This window comes from Symphalangus syndactylus, chromosome 23 (assembly GCF_028878055.3).
Source record: "Symphalangus syndactylus isolate Jambi chromosome 23, NHGRI_mSymSyn1-v2.1_pri, whole genome shotgun sequence".
NCBI lineage: Eukaryota > Metazoa > Chordata > Mammalia > Primates > Hylobatidae > Symphalangus > Symphalangus syndactylus.
The window spans coordinates 19,972,142-19,990,577 of record NC_072445.2 but is presented as its reverse complement, the minus strand read 5'-3'; the positions used below and the strand labels follow the sequence as shown (position 1 = coordinate 19,990,577).

General features: G+C 39.5%; 1 protein-coding gene and 1 pseudogene across 3 annotated transcripts; one reads left to right on the top strand and one right to left on the bottom strand.

Moving 5' to 3' along the window:
* The window catches only part of LOC129473626 (actin, clone 302-like), a 43,930-nt pseudogene extending 36,554 nt beyond the window's left edge, over positions 1 to 7,376 (bottom strand).
* Positions 7,377 to 7,519: 143 nt separating this feature from the next.
* ENPP5 (ectonucleotide pyrophosphatase/phosphodiesterase family member 5) lies at positions 7,520 to 16,975 on the top strand. Of its 3 annotated transcripts, none has more exons than XM_063632825.1 (5): positions 7,520 to 7,581; positions 8,418 to 8,479; positions 10,233 to 11,096; positions 12,926 to 13,102; positions 15,612 to 16,975. In XM_063632825.1, the coding sequence occupies exons 3-5, from the start codon at positions 10,268 to 10,270 to the stop codon at positions 16,037 to 16,039; spliced, it is 1,434 nt and encodes a 477-aa protein (XP_063488895.1). In that variant the 5' UTR covers positions 7,520 to 7,581; positions 8,418 to 8,479; positions 10,233 to 10,267; the 3' UTR covers positions 16,040 to 16,975. The 3 variants fall into 3 exon arrangements, with proteins under 3 accessions (XP_063488895.1, XP_055119874.2, XP_055119873.2); XM_055263898.2 differs by having other exon boundaries at positions 7,521 to 7,721; XM_055263899.2 differs by lacking the exon at positions 8,418 to 8,479 and having other exon boundaries at positions 7,520 to 7,721.
* The last annotated feature ends 1,461 nt before the right edge of the window (positions 16,976 to 18,436 follow it).

The following is an 18,436-nucleotide window of genomic DNA, read 5'->3' as shown; positions in this document are numbered from 1 at the left end:
TATACCCAAAGGACTATAAATCATGCTGCTATAAAGACACATGCATACGTATGTTTATTGCAGCACTATTCACAATAGCAAAGACTTGGAACCAACCCAAATGTCCAACAACAATAAACTGGATTAAGAAAATGTGGCACATATACACCATGGAATACTCTGCAGCCATAAAAAATGATGAGTTCATGTCCTTTGTAGGGACATGGATGAAACTGGAAAACATCATTCTCAGTAAACTATTGCAAGGACAAAAAAACCAAACACCGCATGTTCTCACTCATAGGTCGGAATTGAACAATGAGAACTCATGGACACAGGAAGGGGAACATCACACTCTGGGGACTGTTGTGGGTTGGGGGGAGGGGGGAGGGACAGCATTAGGAGATATACCTAATGCTAAATGAGGAGTTGATGGGTGCAGCACACCAACATGCTACATGGATACATATGTAACAGACCTGCACATTGTGCACATGTACCCTAAAACCTAAAGTATAATAATAAAATAAAAAAAAATAGCAAATGAAAAAAAGAAAAGCCAAAGTACTTTACATTTTTCAGTAGAAAGGTCATAAGAATGGGTTAGCCTGGGTATGGTATGACAACTGCTAGTTCCTGCCAAAGGACATAGTCAAAGAAGCAACATTAATTTCAATATCAATTATACATTGATATTAAATAAATGTCAAGGTGCTAAACTACTGTGCCACCTCGCACCACTTGTGATTCAGAAATTATCTTCATGGCTCTGGTCATGACATGCCCCTCCTCAAGAACCTTCAACTTCCCCCCACTGCCCACAGGACTGACCCCAAATTCCTGACCCAGTTTTTCTAGGCCCTCCACAAGCATGCCTGGGCCCTCTCACCAGGTGCGTGTTCTTACAGTCTTCTCTGTTTCACCTGCTTTGTTGAAATCCCACCATCTTCCAAGGCTCAGCTTCAACACCAGACTCTCCATTCCTACCTCTGTGGTGGAATACCCATGTCTTCTTCAGTCAGAGCTAATTTCTCTGTCCCATGCACTTCTATATCACTTTTGTTTGTTCCTCTCTTGTAGAACTTACTCTATTTTTCCCTGATTTTAATGTTTAGATATTCGGCTTTGGTTAAGCCACCAATTCTCACTGAGCATAGTGTGTGGCCATGAGAAATGAACTCAGTAATGCTGTTGATCATCTTCAAAATGGATTTCAAAAACTAGCAAGCACAATATGAGTATAAAATAGAATCGTGACTCGATTACCCTGTGAATAAATGAACATTTCAGTGATTCCACAGATGATCATTCTCAGTTACATCACTTGGTTTAAACAGACCAATGAGGCCTTAAAATGCCAGTTAACCCTGAATTGTATAATTCAAATGGATAAATTTATATTAAATGAATCACATTTCATTTTATGTTAAGCAAATCATGAATAAACCTGTTTTGTTTTTTTAAAACATAACAGGTTAAAGTCCCATCTACTTGGGAGGCTGAGGCAGGAGAATCGCTTGAACCTGGGAGGCAGAGGTTGCAGTGAGCCGAGATCTTGCTACTGCACTCCAGCCTGGGCAACAGAGGGAGACTCCATCTCAAAAATAAAATAAAATAAAATAACAGGTTAAATCAGCCTGTTATTTTAAAACAGCCCCATCACCATGACTAGAACAGCTAACTCTGGCCAAAGAACCTCAACATGTAGTATGTCTCAGCAAGAATAGATGAGTAGAGCAGCATAAATCCATTCACACTGAATGGATTTTCCTACAAAATATGGTTCTCATTAGAAAGCAGAGAAGTATATAGGCCAGGAGATTGCCCAAGCAAGCTGTGGGAGGATGGAGTCCTTTGTGGAATCAGACAACAGGCGACAACAGGTGTGGAGGAGTAAGGATGAAAGTGACTAGAAGAATAGCAAAGCTCTCAAGGATTTTATACATTATATGCATTTTCTAGATGAAAGGCTATTCAAAATTTTACAAAGGTCAAATCAGAGCACCTTCATAAGCCAGGTTCCTCTGTTGCCTATGACTTCGTACTTCCCTACAGTGATCTGCTGCTTAATGATGGGCAAAGAACAGGACTAGGTTTGAGCAAATTATGAGGGATGCCACTTGGAGTTTGCTCCCCTTCCTTTTTCTGTTTTCACTTTCCTCTAGAGCTGCCCTCTCTATTTACTAACCTTTAAAAGACAATACCCACCTGCATTCTTCTAAGGGCTTTTCTCCCCAACCAATTATGCAAATTGGAGCGAATCAGACAACCTTAGTCACACACGTGTATATAAATAGCTAATAGAGGTGCATATGACATCGCACCTGAGAGAAAAGCCTTAAGGCTAAGAGATTAATTTCCAGTTATGAAATTGCAATCATCCAGGAATTGGGCAGGGAGAACTCTCCCATGACATCCCCTGCCCCTTCCCTGCCAAGAACACCTTAAAGGCATAAAGCACTTGCTGCCTGCCTGGCCTGTTCATAAAGATTCGCACTTACCAAAGAATTCCTTGGTGCAACCTCAAGCTACAAAATTGTTGCGAAGAATATTTACATTTACATTTTAAACGCAAATACCTAGAGTGGAAAAATGTATTTTGGATCTGGATGGAGGACAATATTTTTAGGTCCTCTCCTGCTGCTAGTAAATTTACAGAATTACAATACCCATAAGGAGCCAATAATTTTTTAAATAGTGATGTTAAACTAAGTATGTTCAGGCATCTAAGGGGTGTTATGTGCTTTACAAAGAACTGAGAATGTGGTTTTAACAAAATGTTTTCACCCCGTACACCACAAATACATGTGCAGTTTCATATTTGGCTCCTGAGAATATGTCTTACAAAATAGGCCTCAAACCAAATACCAAAAGACGACTATCTCTCCTGCTATATGACTGCATCCTGCACTGAGTTAGTTATTCAACAAATGACATTCAGTTATAGCCTAGAAAATATTTGTAGTAGAGACGGAGTTTCACCATGTTGGCCAGGCTGGTCTCAAACTCCTGACTTTGTGATCCACAAAATATAAAAAATTAGCCTGGTGTGGTGGCGCGTGTCTGTAATCCCAGCTACTCGGGAGGTTGAGGCAGGAGAATTGCTTGAATCTGGGAGGCAGAGGTTGCAGTGAGCCAAGATCACACCACTGCACTCCAGCCTGGGCGACAGAGCAAGACTCTATCTCAAAAAAAGAAAGAAAGAAAGAAAGAAAGAAAGAAAGAAAGAAAGAAAGAAAGAAAGAAAGAAAGAAAGAAAGAAAAGAAAAAGAAAATAATTGTTTAGCTTTGTTTTGGTTTTACTTCATAGTTTCCTGACTTCATTCATGAGGCAAAAGGAATGACAGCCAGCAGAGCAGGCCCCATGGAGCTCCTGCACTTGCAAGCACTCAGATCCTGCAGGAAGAACTGGTATGCACCCGTACACACAGAAAAGGCCACTGAGAGTCAAACACCAATTCTCCACTGAGAGTCAAACACCAGCACCAATTCGTGAACTTTGGTGAGGTGTGAGGTATTATCACGGGATAGGGTTTATTTATTGTTGCTGCTGTTTACTGAGGTATAATTTCCACACAGTAAAATTAAACATTTTTAGGCACATAGTTCTCTGAATTTTGACAAACTTAGTGATGTGACTACAAAAGCAATCAAAATTCTATCACATAAAAAAATTCTTTGTGCCCCTTTCTAGCCAATCCCCTCCCCTCACCCCCAGTCCTTGGCAACTGCTGATCTGGTTTCTATTTCCATTGTTTTGCCCTTTCTAGAATATCATATAAACGGAATCATACAGTGTATGGCCATTTGTGTCCGGCTTCGTTCACCTAGAAAAATGCTTTTGAGATTCATCCATGTTGTTGCATGCATGAGTTCTGTATTCCTTCTTATTGCCAAACAGTATTGCATTTATGGACACACTACAATTTGTTTATTCACTAGTTGAGGGACACTTGGATGGTTTCTAGCTTTATATGATTATGAATAAAGCTGCTGTAAAAATTTGTTGACCAGTTTTTCAGTGGACGTCTCTTTGTTTCTCTTAGATAAATACCCAGGAATGAGATTCCTAGGTTGTATGTCATGTGTATATTTAACTTTATAAGAAACTTCAAAACTGACTTCCATAGTGGAAGTCCATTCCCACCAGCAGTGTATGATAGTCCAGCAATGTATTATAGCTCTGAATCCTTGTCAGTATCAGATGTTGTCACTTTCCTTGATTTGAGCCATTTTATTAGTAATCCATGAACTTTCGATCTAGGCTGGGCCATAAAATTAAACTTTCTGCTAGCTGTATGTACTGGGTTGGATAAGTGTCCTTCCGAAATACACATTCACCTGGAACCGCAGAATGTGACCTTATTTGGAAGTAGGATCTTTGCATATGTAATTAAATTTAGATGAAGCCATACTGGGCTGAAGAGGGCCTTAATCCCAATGACTGGTGTCCTTATAAGAAGGCCACGTGACACAGGGACACACAGAGGAGAGCATCCTGTGACAGTAGAGGCAGAGATTGGAGCTATGCTGCAGCAAGCCAAGGAATACCAGAATCCCCAGCAGCTGTTAGGGCCAAGCAAGGATTCTTCTCAGAGTCTCAGAGAGAGCGTGGCCCTGAATACATCTTGATTTCAGACTTCTGGCCTCCAGAACTATGTGAGAATACATTTCTGTTTGTCATAAGTCACCCAGTTTGTGATAATTTGTTAAGGCAGTCCTAGAACTAAAACACTATGAATACAATTTACAGAATACAACAATACAAATAGGTTTATATTTGACTTATATAAAGCTTTCTGAGGATAAAAGCATAATAATTGCTTGTATAAAATTCATTCTAATTAGTTCAAACATATCACTAGAAGCCTGATTTACTAATATGCCTAAAAATTCTTGGGCTAAGTTTTTGACTATTCTATAATTCAACATTTCACCCATTGGACTGAACTTCTGCTAATGAGTCAAGATTAGTGAAGACCACTGTTTATCGTGAATTAAGAGCAGTGCAGAAGCAGAATCCCAGTGGTTCCTATCTATGGCCATTGAATATGTGAGACCCACATTTTGCAGAATGTTCTACAAAGGATTAAGAGATGAACTTTCTTTTCGTTTAGTCATTTGTGGTATAATGTACTGGAATGCACCTTTAAAGATTTTTAATTGTAAAATTATGTGTTTATTTTTCCTACAATGAAGTCTAGTTCTGAAAAACAAGACTTCTGTGGTAGAGCCAGTTTTGGTTGTTTCATAAAGAACAGATCGCATTTCAGTTTTAGCACAAAGCTCTTCTAGCCCCGATGAAGAAAATTATCTAGCTCTCAACCTGTATTAGATTTCCTTGGGCAGGCAGAGGGATCTCCCTCCCCACCCGACCCCAAAACCTTTGAAAGAAAGAAGTTGGTTCTTCTGTTACACTATTATTCAATTAGAATTCCACTAATTCAAAAACAGAGAATAAAAGAATAGTTACAGTCAATAGCAGGTTGTGGTTTCTGTTGCTAAAACTTTCTGAAAACCTACTGCAAATAGGCAGATACTGAGGCAACAGTAAGACAGGAGGGCAGGTGCAGATGTGGGAGCAGGAATCTCATGTTTTTACATTCATTCCTCTATACTATGTAAACCAGACTTTCTCCCCATGAACAACATAAGGTAATAACAAGCCTACCAGGTGAACATTAGATGTCATTATATGGACTTCTGGGAGGAATCTGGCACTCCTATGAGCACTTTTCTGTGTTGTGCACTGTGGTTACCAGCTGTACCATGCCTATTTCACAGGAATAGCTGGTGAATACAATCATGACTTCCATAAAATTTGCAGAGCAAAGCAGGTTGTCATCCAAACAGAGTCCAACAATGTTCAGTGATCCGAACAAAAGTCAGGCCCATTTTCACCACTCCTACTCTCTGATAAGCATACATTGTCTTTTGAGTGTTTTGGGAGAGCACAGAGTTGACCTATTTTGGGGGACAAGGACTTACAAGTTTGGACCACTCTGTTCCAAGTTTGGGCAATTTCAAAGGACAGGGCTTTGGGGAATTGGAACAACTTGTTCAACTTCATTGTCTTTGGGTCTCACTAAACATAGAAACCAGACTCCCTCTTAATCCCCATCCCACGTGTTGAAAACCATAAACTCAAGTTACCACGAATAAAAGGCCATGGAAGAGTGCCCAGATGCCCTTCGGGATGGGATGACCCAGTTAGGAGGTAGCAATGTTTGGGGTTGAGATTGTCCTTGTATTAGAAGCAGACAGAGAAAAAGCTATGACCAAAATGTTTTCATGGTTTAATTAAATATCAACAGAAATCTCTATTCACTTTAAAGCTCCAGCACACCAGACAAGGGAACTGAGCTCCAGGCAGGAGCCAAAACCACCATTGCAGATATGCTCCCAGTTTCACCAGCCAATTAGATGTTAAACTTACATTGTAACAATCAGCCTGATATTATTGCCTACTGCAGATAGAACTAGAATTCTAATTAGGTCAGAATTCTAGCTGGGATTGTGTAGATGGACAAATTCTTTCAGGGTAGTTTGATATCACTGCTGTAATTTATGGTAAAGACAGTTGGGATGATACTGGCAAATTAAGTACCTGCCTACACTCCCTCAGGCCTAAAAATGCCATTGATTACCTCCAAAAAACAACCGAGAAAATAATCCACTACAGTACGGAAAAAGACAAAATAGGGGCACTAACACACAAGAAGCACTGAAGGCTTTCTGAAAGAGTAATCAGGCCTGATGTTTGTAGTTCTAATGTTTATTTTGCAAACAAAGGTAGAAACAGAGTCTGGAGCTCAGATGCCACCACCAGAGAGGGTAGCTGTTCAGCCTCTCTCCTGTGCAAATTAACCTAATCCTGAACCTGACTTGGTTTAATTCGCAGAATTTCAGGTGCCATGCTAGGTATACCACAAATATACCTCAGGGACGTCAATTGCGAAAACCTGGACCGCAAACGTTGGGGCTGCGGAGTTAACTAGGTTAATACATTCTTTCTGAGATAAAGCAGGTAACACCCACTAATAAGAAGAATGAAACTTCATCGTCCCATTGGCATCCTCGGGTGTGCAGGTGTTCCTCAGAGCAAAGCCCATGGTGTGCCCCATCGCCAATTCGTGACAAGGCGGGGGGCGGGGGGCAGGGGACGGAAAAACACCTGAGATAAGAAGTCAGACAATAACAAGTCCCTTTGAAACAAAAAACAGTGAATGTTAGAGTACACCCACCTTTGGGGTAGCACGCAATAATCTCTCAGCATCACTGACTCCAGCACAGCTGGTCCCCTGGAAAAGGCACGTTGCCGGAAGGTTTTGTGTGGGACCAAGCAACTGGCCACCCCAAGCCTTCGGCCTCCCAGCTGGGTCCCGGCCCCCGGGAGTCCCCTCCCCTCCCCCTCCACCCGCCAAACCCAGGCAGCGCCCGCCCCTGACCCCGCTGATTGACAGGCCGTGCAGCTACTCCTGGGAGCCTGGCTTTCGGGGGCAACCCGGGCAGAGGAGACTATCTCTGCAGCAGCCAATAGAAGCCAGGAGGCGGGGCGGGGAAGCGGCGCGGTCAGGTGCTCCGCTCCAGAATTGAGCACAGGTGAGCTCCTGCGCGTTCCGGGAGCGCCCCTTCCTCCAGTCACCTTCCTGCCGTTACCCGCGGCGCGCCGGAGGAAGTCTCCTCCAGACCCTCCCTCCCGTTGCCCCAAACTATTACGGACTGAACGGATCGCTGCGAGGGTGAGTCCAGGGGAGGTGGGTGGCTTCCCTCCCGGGGACCCACACGGCTCCTCTGGGTCCCTAAAGCAACGCCCCCTCCTTGCCACTGCACATCTAAGAAGCCCAGGCCTCGGTGGGCGGGATGACTGGGAACTGGGAACATAACCTACGCCGCGACCCTTCTGGGTGGCTAAGGTGGAATCCTGGTGGAGAAGATGGACACCCCCGCCCTTGACGTCTACCCCAGCTACACAAACCTACTCCTTCTGCACTTTCCCTCTTCCCTTTAATCGGTGCCCCTTCCTTCCTGATCTCCAAGTCTGTTTGTGGAGGAAGGGTTGGAGGGGAGAAAGAACTGGAAAGTACTCAAGGAAATTTGGAGCCAGATCCAGGGATTCCACAGTTTTGTGCAGCATTTTGTGCACGAAAAAGAAAAAAAAAAACTGATTGTTTTCATTCCCCACCCCCCACCTCTGTTTATTGCTCTGTGTCATGGATGTGATGTTCAGTCGTCTTGCCAAACATTCCTAAGCTTTAGACAACACTTAATCTTTGCTTACTTTTGTTGGTCCCAAGAAAGCAGTTTTCTCCTGCTTACACATGTGCTGAATTAATTTGCTAAGATAGATGAAAATGAGGTGTTCCGTGTAGTTTATTTTCTCTGCTTTTAGCTTTAAATTGCATTTGGTTGATACTAGCCTTCCTTGTTTTAAAAAGGTTGGAGAGAAAATTAGGGAGAGAAAGGACAGAGAGAGCAACTACCATCCATAGCCAGATAGGTGAGTAAATGTATTTGCAGTAACCTATTTGCTATTCCCTGCTGCAACTATTTTTAATGTTCCTTCCAGAATCAGAGAGTATTGCCATCTAAGAAATCGTTTTTAAATATAACATTTGAGCCATCATCTTGAGACCAATACCTAAAACAATTTCAGTTTAAGAAATGTCTAGGTATGGTGAAAGCACAGTTTAAAACCAGTAAAACAGAACTTATTGCCCTCAGCCAATACCCACAATGTACATATACCTTGTACTTCTGAAAGCAAAGCAAGCATGCCAAGTAGTTTTTATTTACCTGTACCTGTAATACAGCAAGGCGAAACAGGATATATTTTTTAAGTTTAAAAATGTCTTCAGGCTGGCTGCGGTGGCTCATGCCTGTAATCCCAGCACTTTGGGGGGCCGAGGCGGGTGAATCACCTGAGGTCAGCAGTTTTGAGACCAGGCTGGCCAATATGGCGAAACCCTGTCTCTACTGAAAATACAAAAATTAGCCGGGTGTGGTGGCGTGCACCTGCAGTCCCAGCTACTCGAGAGCCTGAGGCAGGAGAATTGCTTGAACACGGGAGGCGGAAGTTGCAGTAAGGTGAGATCGTGCCACCGCACACCAGCTTGGGCAACAGAGTGAGATTCCCTCTCAAAAAAAAAAAAAAGTCTTCAGCTTAGGAAGATATCAAAAGCCAGTTTCAAGAGATTTATTTGTACAAGTGTGGTTTGATCTAAGTTTTGGTGGGTTTATAAATACCTTCATGCAGGCATGGGTAGAAAAATGAGAGAACAAAAGATCCCTGCTGGATGTGCATGCCTGATGAAAACTGACAAAATTTACATATCTATTGTTTATCCATACAGCGTCTTATTAGCTTTCTCCAATAGAATGAAAGTATTTTAGAAATATACACAGATTAGGGGAAAAGACCAACAACCTTGATTCAAAGAGCTTTAAACCAGGGAAGTGCTTTTACTACACCTATCAATGATAAGATTAAATTTTGACAAATTTTGACAGTAGGAAAGTCAACAACAAATTTCAGAATTATATTTCTGTTAATATTTAGTTTAGAATCTAATTTAGTTTAAAGAAGGCTATGATTTGATTATTAATAAATGAATGCAGATCACTTTTCGATAAATATATCTGGATGTTACAAATGTTATTTCACTTCAAGAAACCAAATTCATCTATTTTCCTCTCTCTTTAGTAATACTTCTTTTATCTGTGATGAACCAAACATGGGGGTTGAAAATAGAAGTGTGCATATACATATATATATATATAAATTATATATATGTATATGCACCATTATTTGATTTGCTAATGATACTTCATTGTTGCTAGGTTGCCATAGTTGGTCTAGCCATAATGTTAAGGATGTTCACAGGTATTTGACTATAAAAAAGTTTCTGACCAGAAGTCAAAAGTCTGGATCAAACTGAAAATGTTTCTAAAAAGTTTTATGTAAATGATGTCATATTTTAAAATGCTGTTGAAGAGCTCACTTAAATAATTCCTTTGAGGGATATTTAGATAAATTCTTAGAAGTGAAAAAGTTGTTTAAATGCAACTAAACTTATTAGTTTTATTATTCATTTAGCCCCATGTCTCTTGTCTAATATGGAGTTCTGTGACATAATTCTTCCAGGCTGTGATTTATGATATAACTGGGATTGCTAAGCACTGTTACTCTGAGTTTGGGGTAAAGTATACAAAACAAAATTATTGCCATTAATTTCTATATGTTTATTCTACAGATCATCTTACACTGAACTGATCGAGTACTTCGAAAATGGCTTCGAAATTTCTCTTGATGTCCTTTATACTTGCTGCACTGAGTCTTTCAACCACCTTTTCTCTCCAACCAGACCAGCAAAAGGTTCTACTAGTTTCGTTTGATGGATTCCGTTGGGATTACTTATATAAAGCTCCAACGCCCCATTTTCATTATATTATGAAATATGGTGTTCACGTGAAGCAAGTTACTAATGTTTTTATTACAAAAACCTACCCTAACCATTATACTTTGGTAACTGGCCTCTTTGCAGAGACTCATGGGATTGTTGCAAATGATATGTTTGATCCTATTTGGAACAAATCTTTCTCCTTGGATCACATGAATATTTATGATTCCAAGTTTTGGGAAGAAGCGACACCAATATGGATCACAAACCAGAGGGCAGGACATACTAGTGGTGCAGCCATGTGGCCCGGAACAGATGTAAAAATACATAAGCGCTTTCCTACTCATTACATGCCTTACAATGAGTCAGTTTCATTTGAAGATAGAGTTGCCAAAATTATTGAATGGTTTACATCAAAAGAGCCCATAAATCTTGGTCTTCTCTATTGGGAAGACCCTGATGACATGGGCCACCATTTGGGACCTGACAGTCCGCTCATGGGGCCTGTCATTTCAGATATTGACAACAAGTTAGGATATCTCATACAAATGCTAAAAAAGGCAAAGTTGTGGAACACTCTAAACCTAATCATCACAAGTGATCACGGAATGACGCAGTGCTCTGAGGAAAGGTTAATAGAACTTGACCAGTACGTGGATAAAGACCACTATACCCTGATTGATCAATCTCCAGTAGCAGCCATCTTGCCAAAAGAAGGTAAGGCTGACTGAATGGTGAGTTGAGACTAGATGTGCATTTGCCCAGTGTGATCAAATGAATAGGGATTTCTGTTGCTGCGCCTTTAAAGTAGACTTTGCCTGTGTCATGGTAATATTCTGGGATTTAGTCCTCAGACTCTGAAAAGACAAAATCTCTTTTCTCAAAGCCTAATTTTTTTTCTTTTTTCCTAGAATACTGAAATTGATGCGCTCTATGTATATATGGCAGTAGGTTTTAACCATTTTGGAATCATAGGATATTATGAAAGCTATGGCCTCCCTTCTCAGAAAAATTGAGATGGAAATATAGATACAAAACTTGAATACATGTACAGTTATTTCATAAAAGCCCCAAAGCCTTTTATAGATTCCTAATTTGGACCAGCTTAACAAGGAAGCTGTGGAAGATAAGAAGGAGGAAGAGCTTTGGTCAATGTGAGGTTTATTTTCCTATAAGTGTGGAAAGTAATAACAATACCTTAAACTTTTTACAAACCTCTCCTGGAATCCTCATACCAAACCTGTCACCTCAGTATTGTCTTCATTTTAAAGACAAGTAAACAACAGGTAAATGACCTCAAAAGGCTTAACATCCTGAGGTCACAAAATGAGTGACAACATGACTCAGGCATGCTCTTTGACATTTTATCGCTTTGCAGGGTTGGTCTTAGGTATCAAATGAGAGAACGGATTTTGAAAAGCTATAATATTTCACAAATGAGAATTCCATCCCTCAGAGGGGAATTAGGAGAATCATATGAAAGAGCAAATGTTAAAATATGCGTGTGTTTTACACACACAGTTTTCAGCAAACAGCACTTTTTTTCTGGTTTAAGAAAATTAGCTAGGAGTGGTTGCTCACGCCAATAATCTCAGCACTTTGGGAGACTGAGGCAGTAGGGTTACTTGAGGCCAGGAGTTCGAGGCCAACTTGGGCAACATAGCAAGACCCTGTTGCTAAAAAAAAAAAAAAAAAAAAAAAAAAAGCCTGGTGTGGTGACACATGCCTGTGTCCCAGGCTGAGGTGGAAGGATTGCTTGAGCCCACGAGTTCCAGGTTACAGTGAGCTATGATAGTATCACTGCACTCCAGCTTGGGCGACAGGGAGACACAGTCGAAAGAAAAAAAGAAAGAAAAAGAGAGAGTGGGGGGGAAAGAGAGAGAGAAGGAGGGAAGAGAAGGGGGCAAAAGAGAGAGAGAGAGGAGGGAGGGAGGGAGGAAGGGAAGGGGAAAGGGAAGGGGAGAAAATTACATTAACCCTTCAATTTCCTTTATAAAATTGGAATGATGTCCTCTTGTTGCGGTGTGGAAGGTAAGGATGCAACCTCAGCAATGGATTTGAAAAACAGGAGGAGGATGAAGGACAGTGCCTGGGTAACTGCATTTGTAGTTATAGGGAGTACTTTGGCAGCACCTCCAGTGTTTTCAGATGTTTCCATTTTACAAAGTACTTTCCACCTCCAGTCTCTTTTCCCAGCCCTCACCCACCCCTCACCATGTTTTCTTGTCTGGAGATTCTTTGTGTCTGCACTCACAACTACCAGACCCTAGACATTTTACATAGTGTCACTAATTAATACGTGTGTGTATCGAAGTCTTTAGAGGTTTCTGGTTCTATAAAATGCCCTTCCTTAATTCTATAAGGTGAACTTACAACAGAAGATTATTTCCTAGTTTCCCCTCCCAAAATTGTTTTCCCCAAGGGGAAAAAGAATTTTTTCTTATGTCCAGCTGTCTGGCTTTTCACCTCCGTAGCAAGTCTGTTGCCCATGGTTGATTGTAGCTATGGGTATTTTGTTCTGAGTGCCTCTCCTCCCTTCTCTTTAGGTAAATTTGATGAAGTCTATGAAGCACTAACTCACGCTCATCCTAATCTTACTGTTTACAAAAAAGAAGAGATTCCAGAAAGGTGGCATTACAAATACAGCAGTCGAATTCAACCAATCATAGCAGTGGCTGACGAAGGGTGGCACATTTTACAGAATAAGTCAGATGACTTTCTGTGTGAGTATGTTATAGTATTTCTTTCCATTCTGCATCACTTTTTGCTAAAATAAAACAGTTTAAATACATAATATAGCAGTTTATTGATTGATATTTTTACTCTCTGTTACTTGAATGTTAAGGAACTACAATGTTTTAGTACTTATCTAGAAATGCTTTTTTTAGATATTGGTCCTTGATATATAAAAGATATATACAAAACGTCCCTTTAGGTAGAATTGGGTTTCTATCATGTTTATTGATTAAAAGAAAAGCAGATGCCTGACAATGGCATTTGTAGTGTGTTCGTGACTCGTAGTGGCAGATGTATACAGATACATGGTTTCTGGTTCTTAAAACAGTTTTTGGCCAGGCGCCGTGGCTCACGCCTGTAATCCCAGCACTTTGGGAGGCCAAGGCAGGCGGATCACGAGGTCAGGAGATCGAGACCATCCTGGCTAACATGGTGAGACCCCATCTCTACTAAAAAAAATACAAAAAATTATCCGGGCGTGGTGGCGGGCGCCTGTAATCCCAGCTATTCTGGAGGCTGAGGCAGGAGAATGGCATGAACCTGGGAGGCGGAGCTTGCAGTGAGCCCAGATCGCGCCACTGCACTCCAGCCTGGGTGACAGAGCAAGACTCTGTCTCAAAAACAAACAAACAAACAAAAAACAGTTTTTACATACAGATGATGATCCATAAACCAATGTTCAGATTTTTATGTCTTGTGCAGGTAGCTCTTATGTTAGAGGGCTTGCTCAAACAAGGACTGCTATCTTTGGCAAGATTTGTATTTTAAAGTTAATATAAATTCAAAGGGCCCTCTAGAAATGGTTTGCTGAACTGCAGTTACACAATAGATTGGTCACCTCTATTTTTGATAGAAAACCTTAATACTCAATTTATATTATGTTTAATGATTCAATAATTAATTAAAGATTGACCACTGTATACCTAAGCCAGAATAGTTAAGCCCTAATGCCCCAAAGCAGTGGTTCTCAAAGTGTGTTCCCTGGCCCAGCAGCATCCACATCAGCTGAGGGCTTGTTAGAAATGCAAATTATTGGGCCCAACACAGACCTACTGAATTTGAAACTGTGAGACCCTGGTAAAACACACAAAAGTTTGAGAACCATTGCCCTTAGGCATTCATTATAAATACCATCTACTTGATCAAGTATTTATGATTGGGGCTACCACTACAAAACAAAGTCCCTATTCATAGGAAAGGTTTTTACATAAGTCACAATGACTTAATTTTAAGTCTGAATTTCTAGTAAGAAGTGTGATATAAGATAATTATCTTTGCCTCCATGAGTGAGAGTCTAGGTCCCAACTTCTCATAGAAATGAACACAGCAATCATCCAGTCAATTACAAAGTATATAATGATATATTCCCAGTGTGACTATCAATTAATGGAATAGCACAATACCCTGTCAGATAATTACTAGTGATTCATAACTTCAGTGCTATTTTTACTTAAATAAACCTAAAAGGATCATGGCATCTAGAATGACTTCTTTAGATACATTTTGCCTGGTAAATTTCAAATTACTTTGAAATGACTAGGGGTCAGTTTATGACTTTTAGAAAAACTGATTTAGGATTTTTTCGCGGGGGACAGGGGCAGGGAGTGTTCCTATTGCATAGTTCCCTGAAGCAAGTATGGGTATTAGAGATGGATTTACTAGTCATTCTCCTTGCCACTTTTAAGATAAAGCCTGTCAGTTTTCCTTGGGTGCCATCTTATCAGCAGTAGCTCCTTTGCCTTGTGCCTTGATGCCATGCTGGGCACACATGCCTTTGAAATCCAGCCATTATCAATTTCGTATCCATTTTATGTCACTTGATAACATATGTCACAAGACCCCAAGTTTTTACCTTATTTGTAGCCACACTAAAAGCACATAATGCTAAGTTGGATCCTGATTAGAGCCACCAAAATCAAGAGTTTCCTACTCTCCTCCACTCTGACCTTTGTTTTTTAGTAGTAGATTATAGCTGTAAGTACAGCTATAATTTGATTTTTATGGTTTCTTTTGTTTTTCTTTATGTATTGTATTTTCCCTTTTATTGGTAACTATGAGTTTATTGGCTTCAGATTAAGACTAAGAGGACCTTTATCTCTTTATCTTTAGAACAATAATTGGAACATACTAGGTACCCAGTAAGTATTTGCTGAATATTACTTTGCCACCAGTAAAAAACAAAAACAAAAACAAAACAAAAAAAACAAAAAAACACTCTAATTTTTCCCTGACTTGGCTCTGCTTTGTTCTTTACCCTTCTTCCCCTGCTGCTTAAGCCATTGTTGGCCTGTAGGAAAGATTCGCAACCATTTGACTCTTCATTTCCTGAAGAGAATTGTGATGTGGACAACAGCAGAGACTGTTTATCAAAGATTATTTTATGTTTACAGTCAAACTAGATAAGATGTACATTTAAGTTCAGAATTTGACCATACAACAATTATGTCCATTTTAATGCATAGTTGGCTAACTTTTTCACATATTTTCTCTTTACAGTAGGCAACCACGGTTATGATAATGCGTTAGCAGAAATGCATCCAATATTTTTAGCCCATGGTCCTGCCTTCAGAAAGAATTTCTCAAAAGAAGCCTTGAACTCCACAGATTTGTACCCACTACTATGCCACCTCCTCAATATCACCGCCATGCCACACAATGGATCATTCTGGAATGTCCAGGATCTGCTCAATTCAGCAATGCCAAGGGTGGCCCCTTATACACAGAGTACTATACTCCTCCCTGGTAGTGTTAAACCAGCAGAATATGACCAAGAGGGGTCATACCCTTATTTCATAGGGATCTCTCTTGGCAGCATTATAGTGATTGTATTTTTTGTAATTTTCATTAAACATTTAATTCACAGTCAAATGCCTGCCTTACAAGATATGCATGCTGAAATAGCTCAACCATTATTACAAGCCTAATGTTACTTTGAAGTGGATTTGCATATTGAAGTGGAGATTCCATAATTATGTCAGTGTTTAAAGGTTTCAAATTCTGGGAAACCAATTCCAGACATTTTCAGAAACCATTAAGCAGTTACATATTTAGGTACACACACACACACACACACACACACACACACACACACACGGACCAAAATACTTACACCTGCAAAGAAATAAAGATGTGAGAGTATGTCTCCATTGTTCACTGTAGCATAGGGATAGACAAGATCCTGCTTTATTTGGACTTGGCACATATAATGTATATATTTAGCAACTTTGCACTATGTAAAGTACCTTATATATTGCACTTTAAATTTCTCTCCTGATAGGTACTTTAATTTGAAATGCACTTTATGGACAGTTATGTCTTATAACTTCATTGAAAATGACAACTTTTTGCGCCCATGTCACAGAATACTTGTTACTCATTGTTCAAACTGAAGGAAATTTCTAATAATCCTGAATAATGAATGTAGAAATCTATCTCCACAAATTGAGAGAAGAAGAAAGTGATAAGTGTTAAAAATTAAATGTGATGACCTTTGAACCTTGAATTTTGGTGATGTATTCCCAACAGCAGAATGCAACTGTGGGCATTTCTTGTCTTATTTCTTTCCAGAGAACGTGGTTTTCATTTATTTTTCCCTCAAAAGAGAGTCAAATACTGACAGATTCGTTCTAAATATATTGTTTCTGTCATAAAATTATTGTGATTTCCTGATGAGTCATATTACTGTGATTTTCATAATAATGAAGACACCATGAATATACTTTTTTTTCTATATAGTTCAGCAATGGCCTGAATAGAAGTGACCAGGCACCATCTCAGCAATGTTTTCTCTTGTTTGTAATTATTTGCTCCTTTGAAAATTAAATCACTATTAATTACATTAAAAATCAAATTGGATAAAACAGTGTTTGTTTTCTTTCTGGTAGCACGTAATAACAGAGCACAAGCATCTTTTAGATTTGAGCATTTGAAGATTCAAAGTTGCAAAAGAGCACAAACCATATTAGGTAAAATATTGGCCATCCAATCCTTGAAAAGAACTGTGTGGAGCCTGGAAAAAAATATTAGGACCACATGTGAGATGTTTACAAGACACCCAGAACAGTGGTAAAGTGTGCATACTAGAAAAAGCAGCAAAATAACTCTTTGTGGTAACAGGTATCAAAACACGGGAGCCGAGATGATATAAATAACCCTGTTTCAAGAAATATGTGAATACCCACCTACCAGGTGCTCAGTGGAATCAAAGATGAATCCAAGTTCACAAGTAGACTTCTACCTCCAAGGTAGTACTTTTGACTTGCCTGGTCATCTCAGTCTTTTTCATTCCAACAACCTAAGGCTGTGCTGTAGATTTCTAAGTAATCAAGAAGTTTGGGAGAGGCATGGTATTACATGTGGCTTCTTAGAGGAAAGAGGAAGACCTGAAAAGAAAGGCTTTCCTTGAAGAAAATAGCACTTTACAGACACGTGGATAGTACTGTGATTTCATGTATATATATGCACCAATTGGCTAATGAGTAGATAAAATTGTATAACTATTCCAGAAAGAAAGGACAAATTAGATGTGAAGAACTGAAGTGACATAGTTAAAAATTTAACCAAATTTAAGTGCTTCCTAAAAATTGGTGAATGTCTTATTTTTTAAAATGATAATACCAGTAAGGAATGTTGGCACATAATTCCCATTTCATTATAAAACCTCTTAATAGAATAGAATCAAATAATTGGAAATGGCCTATAGATTAAAAAGCTGAGAAATTATATGGTAGGTAGCAAACTCCCCAGAAGTATGGACTCTGGATTAGACATCTCAGAATACATGACTACTCATGTTGGCTTGCTTTGTAGCTATGAACTTACCCTGTATTACTGAAATGTCAGCATAATGACTAGAAGGTGAAATTGGTCCATTTTAGAGCATTACTATTATGCTATCTGTCCATTTAAATTAATAATTGCATTAAATTCATTTTAGAAGGTGCTATTACATTAGTAGTAAGAAAGTAAATTCATATATGAATGATTATCAGATGGTTTACTTACAGATACTTATTTTCCTGTGAAATAGGAAAGTTTACCTGAAGAAAAATAAAACTTTAAACTTTTCTGAGAAAATCACATCACTTATCATCATTGACATCTTTTTGTTGTTGTTTTGTCTTACCTGCATGTCTTCATGGTCAAGCTTTGTATGCAGTGAACTCAAATTAGTACATGGAAATAAAAGACTAGCTAATCTTACTAATTGTAAGAATTTTAGAAAGGTCAGAGGAATGGAGCTTCTCCCTGTGCCCCCATTTTTTCTCAACATCCTCCTACATCATCCATTTTGTAAAGTTTATTGATTGTTAGGATTTTTT

Coding starts and splice junctions, on each gene's coding strand:
- ENPP5 (XM_063632825.1), top strand. CDS start 10,268: ATGGCTTCGAAATTTCTCTTGATGTCCTTTATACTTGCTGCACTGAGT. Junction 11,097..12,925: donor AGCCATCTTGCCAAAAGAAG/GTAAGGCTGACT, acceptor CCTTCTCTTTAG/GTAAATTTGATGAAGTCTAT. Junction 13,103..15,611: donor TAAGTCAGATGACTTTCTGT/GTGAGTATGTTA, acceptor TTCTCTTTACAG/TAGGCAACCACGGTTATGAT.